Source organism: Misgurnus anguillicaudatus, chromosome 1 (genome assembly GCF_027580225.2).
Source record: "Misgurnus anguillicaudatus chromosome 1, ASM2758022v2, whole genome shotgun sequence".
Classification (NCBI taxonomy): Eukaryota; Metazoa; Chordata; class Actinopteri; order Cypriniformes; family Cobitidae; genus Misgurnus; species Misgurnus anguillicaudatus.
Window position 1 is genome coordinate 19,757,850 of NC_073337.2, and position 13,015 is coordinate 19,770,864.

General features: G+C 35.1%; 1 protein-coding gene across 2 annotated transcripts in view; it reads left to right on the plus strand.

The window, feature by feature from the left end:
- Positions 1-13,015, plus strand: part of cacna2d1a (calcium channel, voltage-dependent, alpha 2/delta subunit 1a) — an 83,655-nt gene that overhangs the window by 39,614 nt on the left and 31,026 nt on the right. For both annotated transcript variants that reach the window (XM_073867788.1, XM_073867797.1), the window contains exons 8-21: positions 901-958; positions 1,470-1,520; positions 3,960-4,059; positions 4,732-4,890; positions 5,800-5,907; positions 5,996-6,074; positions 6,150-6,199; positions 6,279-6,364; positions 6,469-6,550; positions 7,572-7,652; positions 8,506-8,580; positions 8,989-9,060; positions 11,762-11,833; positions 12,328-12,389. In XM_073867788.1, the coding sequence (XP_073723889.1) occupies positions 901-958; positions 1,470-1,520; positions 3,960-4,059; positions 4,732-4,890; positions 5,800-5,907; positions 5,996-6,074; positions 6,150-6,199; positions 6,279-6,364; positions 6,469-6,550; positions 7,572-7,652; positions 8,506-8,580; positions 8,989-9,060; positions 11,762-11,833; positions 12,328-12,389 (1,135 nt within the window). The remainder of the gene's footprint in view (positions 1-900; positions 959-1,469; positions 1,521-3,959; positions 4,060-4,731; positions 4,891-5,799; positions 5,908-5,995; positions 6,075-6,149; positions 6,200-6,278; positions 6,365-6,468; positions 6,551-7,571; positions 7,653-8,505; positions 8,581-8,988; positions 9,061-11,761; positions 11,834-12,327; positions 12,390-13,015) is intronic.

Below are 13,015 nucleotides of genomic sequence, written 5' to 3' on the forward strand. Positions count from 1 at the left end.
TATTGACCTATAGTCATGTCTTCTAATGATATTTATTTAGTTGGTTTACTTAGTAATGCATATACACTCACCTAAAGGATTATTAGGAACACCTGTTCAGTTTCTCATTAATGTAATGGTGTGGGGGGGATGTTTTCTTGGCACACTTTAGGCCCCTTAGTGCCAATTGGGCATCGTTTAAATGCCACCGCCTACCTGAGCATTGTTTCTAACCATGTCCATCCCTTTATGACCACCCTCTGATGGCTACTTCCAGCAGGATTATGCACCATGTCACAAAGCTCGAATCATTTCAAATTGGTTTCTTGAACATGACAATGAGTTCACTGTACTAAAATGGCCCCCACAATCACCAGATCTCAACCCAATAGAGATATTTGGGATGTGGTGGAACGGGAGCTTCGTGCCCTGGATGTGCATCCCACAAATCTCCATCAACTGCAAGATGCTATCCTATCAATATGGGCCAACATTTCTAAAGAATGCTTTCAGCACCTTGTTAAATCTATGCCACGTAGAATTAAGGCAGTTCTGAAGGCGAAAGGGGGTCAAACACATTATTAGTATGGTGTTCCTAATAATCCTTTATGTGAGTGTATATGTGATTAATTTTATTTAATCAGCATATCATTTATTAAATGACATTACATTTGAATTATTTTGTAGCCATAGTAATAAGAATATATATTATATATGTCATAAATACTGAATCATTGTATTGAACTTTCAGCTGTATGATTTGCTCTGCTGCTTTCAGCCAATACAGTAGCATTGAAAGTCTTGTGAAAAGAAGCGAGCTCATACAGCACTCACACAGCTTATACTTGTATTGCCTGTATATCATCGGTCTATGAATCATGAACCTTTTAAGTACAAAGTATCCCATCATTTCTGCTCTAGCTTCCCCTTGGGTTGACACGAAGAACATTGATCTGTATGATGTACGCAGAAGACCCTGGTGAGCAAACTTGTGTGTGGAAGAGAGAGGGTGGCATTTGAACATGAACATCTCATTTTATTTATAATATTAGTGTTTTATTTAAAGGTGCAGTGTGTAATTTTTAGAAGGATCTCTGGACAGAAATGCAAAATAATATACAAAACTATATTATCAGGGGTGGATAAAGAGCTTTCATAATGAACTGTTATGTGTTTATGACCTTAGAACAAGACGTTTTTATCTCCATACACAGAGGGTCCCCTTACATGGAAGTCGCCATTTTGTGCCGCCATTTTTTTTACAGAAGCCCTTATTGGACAATTTTTTTTTACTAAGTTGTCTCCGACGATGACATGTTTGTCCGGTGGCGGCCACCGTAGCTTCTCTATGTGTTTCAAAAGCGAGGGGTGAGCAGTGGACTAAGCTGTTGGATGCAATTCGCAACCTCGCCACTAGATGCCGCTAAAATTTACACACTGCACCTTTAAGGCGATCTTCCCATGATTTATCCTGTTTTGTGTGTCTGCAGGTACATCCAGGGTGCAGCTTCACCTAAGGACATGCTGATCCTGGTTGATGCGTGCGTTTCATTTCTTCAGTTTCACTCTTTATGTTCATGCTCATGCACACACTAGTACATGCAGGTTGCCTGTTGATCACACAGACTAACCCAAACATTACCCATAAAAGAGACATTTTTAGTTTATTTAGGAATCAACCTAACGTTTAGCTTTTTACAGTAAGTTACAAATATCCTTCTCATCTCTGATGTGGTTTCCTAACGTGGTTATTCAAACAATTAGTTGATCAGTGGATGCAATTTTTCACTGGGTGTGACAGATTCCACACTATTCACTTTAAGAGCTCGTGTTAGTTCTGCATTAGAGTCATTTATCAGTGAGAGAGAGAGAGAGAAAGAGAGAGATGGAAAGGCAGACAGATGCTGGCATTGAGCCAAAGAGAGGTGGGAGCAATGAAAATGAAAAATCAATTTTTGGCTTTTTTTCTCTTGGAGCAGATTGGATATCTTTGGCAGGCTTTTAAATATCAGAATAGTTTTTTCAAATTAAGTGGTTTATGAATATTAAACGTCTTGGATTTTTTGCCAAGTGTAAATATCAGAATAGTTTTTTTCAAATTAAGTGGTTTATGAATATTAAACGTCTTGGATTTTTTGCCAAGTGCAAGCCAAAAGAGACCTGTCAGACGTTATAAACAAAATAAGCAAAGTGTTTCTCCCTTATTGCACTTGAAACAGGCTGTTACTCCCGCATTATTTTATGTTATTTAATATTTTGAATTTAGAATGAAATATGATGCAACATTATAATCATACTTGCCATAAAACTCATATTTGTGCTGTTGAGAAAATAACAGAATTATATTTATTTATTTATTTATTCATTTATCTATTCTAAAATCAATTCCAGCATTTATGACTAAAATCTATAATCTATACACAGTTTGGTGGAAGGGCAGTTTGACATCATAAGAAATATACAGAATTGATAAACATAAACATTAATTAATGTTTATTATATCATAAAGTCATATTCATTTAATAAATAATTAATAATAAGTTCAGTTATGTGGATAAATAAATAATTGACAAAGGACTGTTAAATGTGTGCATTACTCTGGTGGTTATGTATAGAATAATTGACGACGGGACGTTGAATTATAAGCAAAATGATGCACACCCTTCGTGTCGTGCCGTTACACCGTGGGTGTGCATTATTTTCAAATAGTTCAGAGGACCGGAGTCAATTATTCCTCTTATACCACAGTTACCACAAACATTGCTCTGGTGCCTGTTTTTAAGACATTTGACAAGCAGGTGTGCGTTTATCAAAAAATAATGCATACCCGTGGAAAGTTTTTCAACCAATCAAAATAAAGCATTCAACAGGCCCATGATATAATTTAAGACATTTGACAAGCAGGTGTGCGTTTATCAAAAAATAATGCATACCTATGGAACGTTTTTCAACCAATCAAAATAAAGCATTCAACAGGCCCATGATATAATTTAAGACATTTGACAAGCAGGTGTGCGTTTATCAAAAAATAATGCATACCTATGGAACGTTTTTCAACCAATCAAAATAAAGCATTCAACAGGCCCATGATATAATTTAAGACATTTGACAAGCAGGTGTGCGTTTATCAAAAAATAATGCATACTGTACCCATGGAACAATTTTCAACCAATCAAAATAAAGCATTCAACAGGCCCATGATATAATTTAAGACATTTGACTAGCAGGTGTGCGTTAATCATAAAATAATGCAAACCTATGGAACATTTTTCAACCAATCAAAATAAAGCATTTAACAGGCCCATGATATAATTTAAGACATTTGACAAGCAGGTGTGCGTTTATCAAAAAATAATGCATACCTATGGAACATTTTTCAACCAATCAAAATAAAGCATTCAACAGGCCCATGATATAATTTAAGACATTTGACAAGCAGGTGTGCGTTTATCAAAAAATAATGCATACCTATGGAACGTTTTTCAACCAATCAAAATAAAGCGTTCAACAGGCCCATGATATAATTTAAGACATTTGACAAGCAGGTGTGCGTTTATCAAAAAATAATGCATACCCATGGAACATTTTTCAACCAATCAAAATAAAGCATTCAACAGGCCCATGATATAATTTAAGACATTTGACAAGCAGGTGTGCGTTTATCAAAAAATAATGCATACCTATGGAACGTTTTTCAACCAATCAAAATAAAGCGTTCAACAGGCCCATGATATAATTTAAGACATTTGACAAGCAGGTGTGCGTTTATCAAAAAATAATGCATACCCATGGAACATTTTTCAACCAATCAAAATAAAGCATTCAACAGGCCCATGATATAATTTAAGACATTTGACAAGCAGGTGTGCGTTTATCAAAAATTAATGCATACCCATGGAACATTTTTCAACCAATCAAAATAAAGCATTCAGCCGCCCTGTGGTATAATGTGATTAAACATGTTATTACTTTCTCTGCAGGAGTGGAAGCGTTTCTGGACTGACGTTAAAGCTCATTCGTACTTCTGTTAGTGAGATGCTGGAAACACTGGCCGATGATGATTATGTCAACATCGTCTCTGTGAGTTATATTGTAATATCTTAATAATGGTCTGTTTTCACACTGTATGCAGTATGTGTGTTGTTGCATATGAGACAACTGCTTGGGGTTGAATCATAAACTATAGCTATCCAAAAAGTCACTTTTCTTGCTGAGAAGCAACAATGGAAAGAAAAGCATATTTTATTTTTTTGGTTAGCCTACATTTTTGCTTGGTTTCAGTTAGGCAGTTCTGAGATGGCAAGATGAAAAATTATTGTTTCCCATCATCCCCTTCTCTTTAATTCATGCAGCTCATTTAATGTACATTATGATATGCTTTTTTATTTCATTTTGTTTGTGAGACTATTGACAAAAATAAATATTGCAATCTCAACAATTTTTAGATTTCAGTATGCATATGCATTGCAATTAACTTTCTTCCTTCATTCCTTTAATAGGTTTGCGGTTATATTTCATGTATTTACTCCAGTGTGACGTTAGCTTGACAGTAATGAAATAAGCAACAGGGCTCTAAGTGTATTGCTGGCTCTGAGCCATGAGACTTTTAGAAGAACCTAACAAAGCCTTGAAGCGAAATGATGTAAACTGATTTCATAATGTTTCTTCTGTTTGTGTGTGTGTGGCAATTTTGTTTATGCATTTTTACTGAAAACCACAAATAGTAACCGCAATGTACCTGTATGGTTTCAGTTTAACAATACAGCCAAGTCAGTGTCCTGCTTCGAAAACCTGGTTCAAGCGAATGTCCGCAATAAGAAGATTTTGAAGGAGGCAGTGCATAAGATCACAGCGAATGGTACAACCGACTACAAAGTTGGCTTTAAGGAAGCTTTCGCTCAGCTCTCATCAGTAAGAACACTTTTAAACATTGTTGAGGAATCAACGCTACAGTTACTTTCTTTTTAAATTCAATTTTTGGGGGGCTGTCAAAACATTAATTGTGATTAGCCGCATGCAAAATAAAAGTTGGTGTTTGCATAATATATTTGTGTTTGTATTTTGTGTAATTATTATGTATTTATATATATAGTATGTTTCTTAAATACATGCATGTGTGTGTATTTATATATACAAAATATTTACACACAGCGCACACACAAATATTATGCCAAAAGGAACTTTTATTTTGTATATTTTTGTAATCTTTTCACATCCCTAAATATATATATATAAATATATTTATGAATGTTTGTATATTTAAATATACATAACAATTACACACAGTACACACACATATATTATGCAAACATAAAACTTTTCTTTTGTATGCGACTAATCGCAATTAATGGTTGGAAAGCTCTATTTTTTTACATATGTACTTAAGGATAACATTTTCTTATTTGGGTTAGAAATTTTGCAGTTCAACTAAATAAGAAATATATATCAAAAACATAAAGTTTTGTGTTTTGGTATATTTCTTTCTTTCATTAAAAGCAAATGCAAATATTATGGACATCCACAGATCTTAATTTTTATGTAAAGCAGATGTTCAAAGTAATGGTAACACTTTAACATAAGGTAGTATTTGTTAACAATTAGTTAATGCATTAGCTATTCTGATCTCAAGTCACAATGTAGTGTATTGCGCCATCTTGTGGCACAATCGTCTCTAATAAAGTTTAAAGAGCATTTTTGATTTTTTGCTAGCAGCAGTGGATGTTAGTTTGAAAACAAAATATTAAAAAAGAAACATCTCTCTTTCTGTTTAATAATCTTTTTTTTGCACTATCAATAAAATAATGATGATTTATTTGTCAGATGAATGTTTCAAGAGCAAACTGTAACAAGATCATTATGCTGTTCACTGATGGAGGAGAGGACAGAGCATCAGAGATCTTTAATGAGTACAACAACAAAGACAATAAGGTGAGATTTCACACACATATACACATACACACACCAGTTTGTTGGCAGAATTGAATAAACAGAGTCTATATCGTCTTACTTCTTTCAGGTTCGAGTGTTTACCTTTTCCGTAGGCCAACATAACTACGATAAAGGGCCGATTCAGTGGATGGCCTGCGAAAACAAAGGTAAATGTTAAAGTTAAGACTTAATGTGACACTGAGATTCCGGTATGTTTAAGTTCACGTAAATGTACTTTACAGGTTATTACTATGAGATCCCCTCAATCGGAGCTATTAGGATCAACACCCAGGTATTATATACAGTAGTATCAATGCATTGTTTTCATTTAAAGTCATATGTGAATGTAAACTAGCCTCTTTTATCTGCAGGAGTATCTAGATGTGCTTGGAAGACCAATGGTAAAGGAAGACAAAAAAGCAAAGAACGTGCAGTGGACCAACGTTTATTTAGATGCGCTGGTACGTGAGGTCTAATAAATTAGATTTGTATGTTGGAAGTGTGGCCTTGTGGGCAGAAAGACCAAGTCATGGAGTGCTGTATTTTCGTTTTGTCTGTGTTGCTGGAGCTAGGCCTGGTAATCACAGGGACTCTTCCAGTGTTTAATAAAACTGGCATCAAAACCAGTCGGGGCAAAATTAAGGTAGTTCGGCACTTTCATTATACACTTTGTGCATATTAGGATATTTTGGTACCTCAGAGGACGGTACATATCTATACATAATGGTAAATATTTGGAGCTTTTTAAAGGGTACCATCCTACTGACAGCTCTTTTACCTTTTTCTGACAGGGTTGTAGAGCACTATTTACGAAAAGGTCATAGGTTTAGTTTTTAGAAAATACACACATGATGATTTAAAATGCACTGTAAGCCACTTTGAATAAAAGCATCTACCAACTCTTCATATTAGTACATAAAAAGTACATGTTCATATCTCAAAGGCACATATTGGTACCAAATGTATACATATACATATATATGCATACATATTAGGAGCTTTTTAGAGGGTGCTACTGCCCGAAAGACAGCTGGGATACACATTTTGACCATTTTTGTCAGAATGGTCACTTAAAGGTGCCATGTCACAAGAATTTTTTAAGATGTAAAATAAATCTTTCGTGTTCACAGAGTACACATGTGAAGTTTTAGCTCAAAATATCATATAGATAATTTATTACAACATGTTAAAATTCCCATTTTGTAGGTCAGAGCAAAAATGTGCTGTTTTTGGGTGTGTCCTTTAAAATGCAAATGAGCTGATGAAATTCAAACACTGATCACAATGATGGTGGTTTGTATTGAAACTAAATTGTGCTGTGAATTATTTTCTCTTTCCCTCTGCACTAAATGGCAGTGCTGTGGTTGGATAGTGCAGATATAGGGGCGGTATTATTATAATAAGATCTCCTTATGACATCATACAAGTTACTGGGTTGATCTTTTTCACATTTTCTAGGTCGACAGAAGCACTGGGAACCCAATTATAGCATTTAAACATGGAAAAAGTCAGATTTTCATGCCATGGCCCCTTTAAATGAAACAAAACTGAATCAAATCATCTGAGAAATGAAAGAGCAACTTAAAAGCATACAGATTTTCTTCTGTTGTAATGTGTAAACAGTGAGTTATGTTGTTAATGTTGGACCTTGTTATCTGTTGAAGGACCAGAACCAGTTGATTCTGGGAGTGATGGCTATAGACGTGTCTCTGGAAGACATCAAGAGATTGACTCCTCGATTTACTGTAAGTCGTGAGAGCTTGATCTGTGCTGCTTGATTTATGACTGTTGGTTTGCAACATCAGAAAGCTTGCACAATAGACTGACCTACTACAGCTGGCTCATGTTATTCTTCTTTACCAGTGCTATTGCATTCTCTGTGTTTAGCAAATCTTATCTTTTGAAGGGAGAATGTAATGCTGAACAGGATTTTTTTTTAAGAAATAAGGATGTCCTTTGTAAAAGCACTCTTCATTCACAAGCCATACTTTTTCCTTACATATGTATAAATGTAAACAATCATGACAGATGACTTAAAGGTATGTTAGCTATTCTCAGTCATACAGGAGGTATTCAATAGCAGGGAGCACCCCGGTGATTCACAGGGGAATTACAGGGGGTTTGTGAATTAATGAAAAAAAATTCATTATAATCATAAAATGTAAATAATATAAAAATTAAATTAAATAAAACACTCACTAACAAAAATATTTTATTTGTTTAATTTGCATGTCATATGACCATTACACAACACTACAATATGTCAGATAACTGAGAACTCATGCAAAATGAACATTTTATGGACTAACTAAAGAAAATTAGAAGATAAAGGTTCATTATCAGGTAATAATAATAATAATAATATCCATGTAAAAGACTACTGATAAAAACTTTGAATCGGATGAAAAATATTTTTTACGCAAATGTGCTATTAAATATTGAAATATTTACTCTCAGGACGCAAGTAAATATTTAGGTCAAAGGGGTTCGGCTGACAAAAAAGTTAAAAACCCCTGTGCTATATAAATGAGAAATATCTTGTATATGATGAATCTACATTGCAATATATGAGGCAAAATCTTCTCTTGTTCCATACAGCTCGGTCCAAACGGATATTACTTCGCCATCGACCCCAATGGCTATGTGCTGCTCCATCCGAACCTTCAGCCAAAGGTACATTTCTGCCATCACTGTATTTCTTTCTTTCCATCTTGTTAGAAACAAATTCAGTTCAAGTTATATTGATAAAGTGCAGGCCACCCACATCCGCATAAGTAATCTGTCCTTTGTAATAGTTATCATTTGTGCAATCCAAACACAATGGTTTTGTTTAGTTTACAGCCGAAATGGCAAAGTGATTCAAAACGTATCACGCCAATAAGTAAATGTCCAGTCAGTGATCCGTGAGATTAGTTGACACTTCATGTGGAAGAATATATGAATACTAACAAACGGTTTCTCATTGGAGCACGTCTTAGAGGAAAAAGTGACTCACAAGTAAATATTTTTGCAGAAAAGTATAGCGTGTTGTGTCCGCGTTGATTTATGGCGCCTTGGTACGATGTTGTTGTTATTCTTCAGAATCTGAAGTCTCAAGAGCCCGTGACGCTTGACTTCCTGGATGCAGAACTGGAAGATGAAGTGAAAGAAGAAGTGAGTACAAATCCAAATATGTTTTTTATCCAAAGCAACCAAAAGTACATTTTATTAGCTCAATCGGTATAGAATGATGCTAGAAATGGTAATATCATACAGGGCTCCAGAAAAATTTGAGATTGTGCCACTATCCAGTCGCACATGTGAGACCAATAAATTGACTTTTTTTGTGATGTGACACTGAATTTGAAACAGCACATTGTACTTTCTGCATCTATCATTAAAGCATTTATTAGTAAAAGTACAGTGGAAATTAGTAGAAATGTAAATATTTGTTTAGCATGTTGATTTACGTTGTGTGCCCCTAAATTTTCTGGTTGCGCCCCTAAAATTTTCAGTTGGGGGCCACTGTGCTCCTAATGAAAAAAGTTAGTCTGGAGCCCTGTCATGGGTTCAGTTCTCATGGAAAACAGCCAGCGGTTAAATACTGTATACCTTGCATGGATAAGCATCAGGCAAATGCATATACTGTACATGAAAATGAACAAATGTGTACAGAATTAGAAATACATTTCTTAGAAATTGCACCCTTGACCCTAATGTTCCTGTAGCTCAATTTGTAGAGCATTGCGGTAGCAGCGCAAAAGTTTAGGGGTTTGATCCCACAAACATACATACTAATAAAATGTATAGGCTACTTTAGATTGAATGCACTGTAAGTCACTTTGGATAAAAGCGTCTGCCAAATGCATAAATGTAAATGATGATGCCAGCACCATGCTTTACCAGATTACCAGCAATGTGAGATTGTTTGTCCAAGGCTGCTCCACAGACATTGTTTTTTAGTACGTTACTGTGCACTCTAAAAACAAACGGTGCTATATATATATATACCTGTGTAGAACCAAATAGGGGCCATATAGCACCACATATGGTTCTACATAGCACTATTTGGTTCTACACAGGTGCTTCACTGGTGCGTCACCGGTGCTATATGGCACTAAAAACGGTTCTTCTATGATTACGAGCAAAGAACCACTTTTGGTGCTACATAGCACCGTTTGTTTTTAGAGTGTGATGTCAAGTTTTTTGGAAACATGTTAATGGACCATAACGCCACCGTTTTTCAATATTTTACTATGTTCTTACCTCAACTTAGATAACTTAATACATATCTATCTTTTTTCAATGCATGCACTTCATCTTTGTACAGCACGTCATTAACTCTTTCCCCGCCAGCGTTTTAAAAAAAAAGTTGCCAGCCAGCGCCAGCATTTTTCATGATTTTCACAAAAGTTTAATGCCTTCCAGAAAATGTTCTTCTTTAAATATATAAACAAACAATATTTCAGATGAATGAACAGACCCTCTGCTTTCAAACAAAAAAAATTTTTTCATCCTACCTTCACATGGGTAGGTTTCTTCAAAAACACGCAATTTTGAGCAAAAAGCTGAGATAATTCCATTTTTGCGAAGGACTTTTGATAGAGATCAGATGCAGAGGGATCTTTAAAACATACACGGAGTTCTTTCTCTTTCACGTGAGGCGTTACTTCCAGGTTGTATAAGTTGCGGTGGATAATAGCGATATTGCGGAAAGACGGAAAATCTCGTCATTGGTGGGGAAGCGTTTTTTCTTAATTGACGAGATATCTCGTCAATGGCGGCGAAAGAGTTAATGTGTTAGCATTTAGCCTAGCCCCATTCATACCTTAGGGTCCAAACAGGGATGAATTTAGACGCCACCAAACACTTCCATGTTTTCCCTATTTAAAGACTGTTACATGAGTAGTTACATGACTAGGTACGTAAGAGCACTTAGTTTGCACTTCGACCTCGGTGGGCAGTAACATTATGGTCATCACTCCTGACTACTCCCCCATCGCTCAAACTCAATATTACTGCGCCATACAATATAGTTCTCATTTTTTATCTGCTAAAAATAGCTTGTTTTATTTTGTGCCACCATATTTACTCATGTAACCACTCATGTAAGAGTCTTTAAATGGAAGTGTTGGTGACTTCTAAATTCATCCCTGTTTGGATCCTAAGGAATGAATGAGGCTAGGCTAAATGCTAACACATTCACAACGCGCTGTACAAAGATTAAGTGCATGCATTGAAAAAAGATAGGTATGTATTACTTTGTCTAAGTTGAAGTAGGAACATAGCAAAAAATTAAAAACCGGTGGTGTTTTCCTTTAAGACACCTTAATTTTCTACCAGTCCACTGTTTTGCATCTATACAATAAAAGCAGGTTTTTTTTTTCAATTCAAGATCTTGTCTGAACGTCCTAAAAAGGTGCCAGTGATCAGATTGAACTTCTTTTGTAATACAACATACAATAGTAACATTTCTTGTGTCATGTTGTGTACCATCATTAACGTCAAAGCAAAACAATTGTCAAAGCTTTAACAAACAAAGAAACGCTGACTCTCAGTCGTGTGCGATTTCATAATAAAATGTCAAAGATAAAATCGAATTTCCTCCCAGCATGCTGAGACGTTCAGAGAGGAAAAGCAAGGCTGAAATTATTCATTTGCTAGCTTGAGAGCGTACTAAATGGATAGATTAGGGTCTTTCAGATCTACACTGTAAGTCTCTGGTCATTGGTATTGTTTTAATGTCTGTATTTTTTCTTCACTTCTTGACCGATCTATTGAAGTTCAAATGATGTGTTTGTGGCTATTACATCTGTGTGACTTAAAGCAGGGCTGTAACGCACCTGTCTGTCTGATTTTTTTTGTCTGTCTATAGATCAGACACAACATGATAGATGGTCATCATGGAACCCAGACGTTCCACACACTTCTAAAGTCACAAGATGAGGTAATCAATAACTAACACAGAACTAATATTGTTTATGATACAACAACTGAGATATGTTGCTTTTTAAAGTTTTATATATATGTTTAATTTTGTTTACCGGCAGTCAGTGATTCACCACACACACAAAAAACAATTGTATGTATATGCTTGTCAGAAGTGAACCTGCTTTTAATGTAGTTTAGTTTTGGTCATGGTTTTCTGGGAAGAAGGCATGTCATGCACCCCGCTAATGTTAATGTTAATGTAATTTAATAAGTCTTTACAAAGTAACAGCTGAATTTGCACAGTAAAATCGATTGGACACACATACTTTGATGTCAGCAATGAAACTTGACAAGCCTGTTTATTTGTCTTAACTAGGCACAATTATATGGCTGATTATGTAGACTTTAGACCTTTAGTTGTGAAGCCCTTTGCTGCAGTATATTAGTTGGTAATAGCTAAAATTATGACTATTAGTAATACAAATAACCTACTTATTAATTTTCTTGCAGCGTTACATAGACAGTGGCATCAGAACTTACACTTGGGGTCCAGTCAGTCATACAGACTACAGGTAAAAAAATTTTTGCTTAGATTTATTCATTTATTGTATGTATTTAATTAAATGAGATATTGCATGTGTGAGGTACAAGAAGTTAAACATTTGTATATAATTTAAAAATCCCACAAGAGGGCACTGTTCTAAGTCATGTTAATAGAGATCAAAGTAACATACAGTACAGCACAAGGACACCGAGAAGAGTAATGGTGTATTTGCTGAATAAATCCTGTAATGGATGTAATAGGAAAGCTATCACAGTAATAAACTTCTATAGCAACTGTTATTCATAACCATTGGTATACACCTTATCACGAAAATACTACATTGCACTCGTAATATAGAGTCGCTCTTAATAGTTAAACATAAACACCCTATGAATTGGTTTATGGAGTGTTCTTTTCATATTTAATATTAGTTTGAATGGGAAATATTAAAAGGTTTGTTTTTAGTTAGTGACAGCCCATCACAACCACATTTGACAGCTTGTATCATGGATACTGCGCATAGCTGTCATTTATTTTAAATGAATAAATTGTGAACCTGCCTGTGAAATCCAAGTTAAAGTCTTATGATCGAATTATGAGCATCAAAGTTTGATTTCAATCATTGATTTTACTTTAATTTTTATATTTGACATT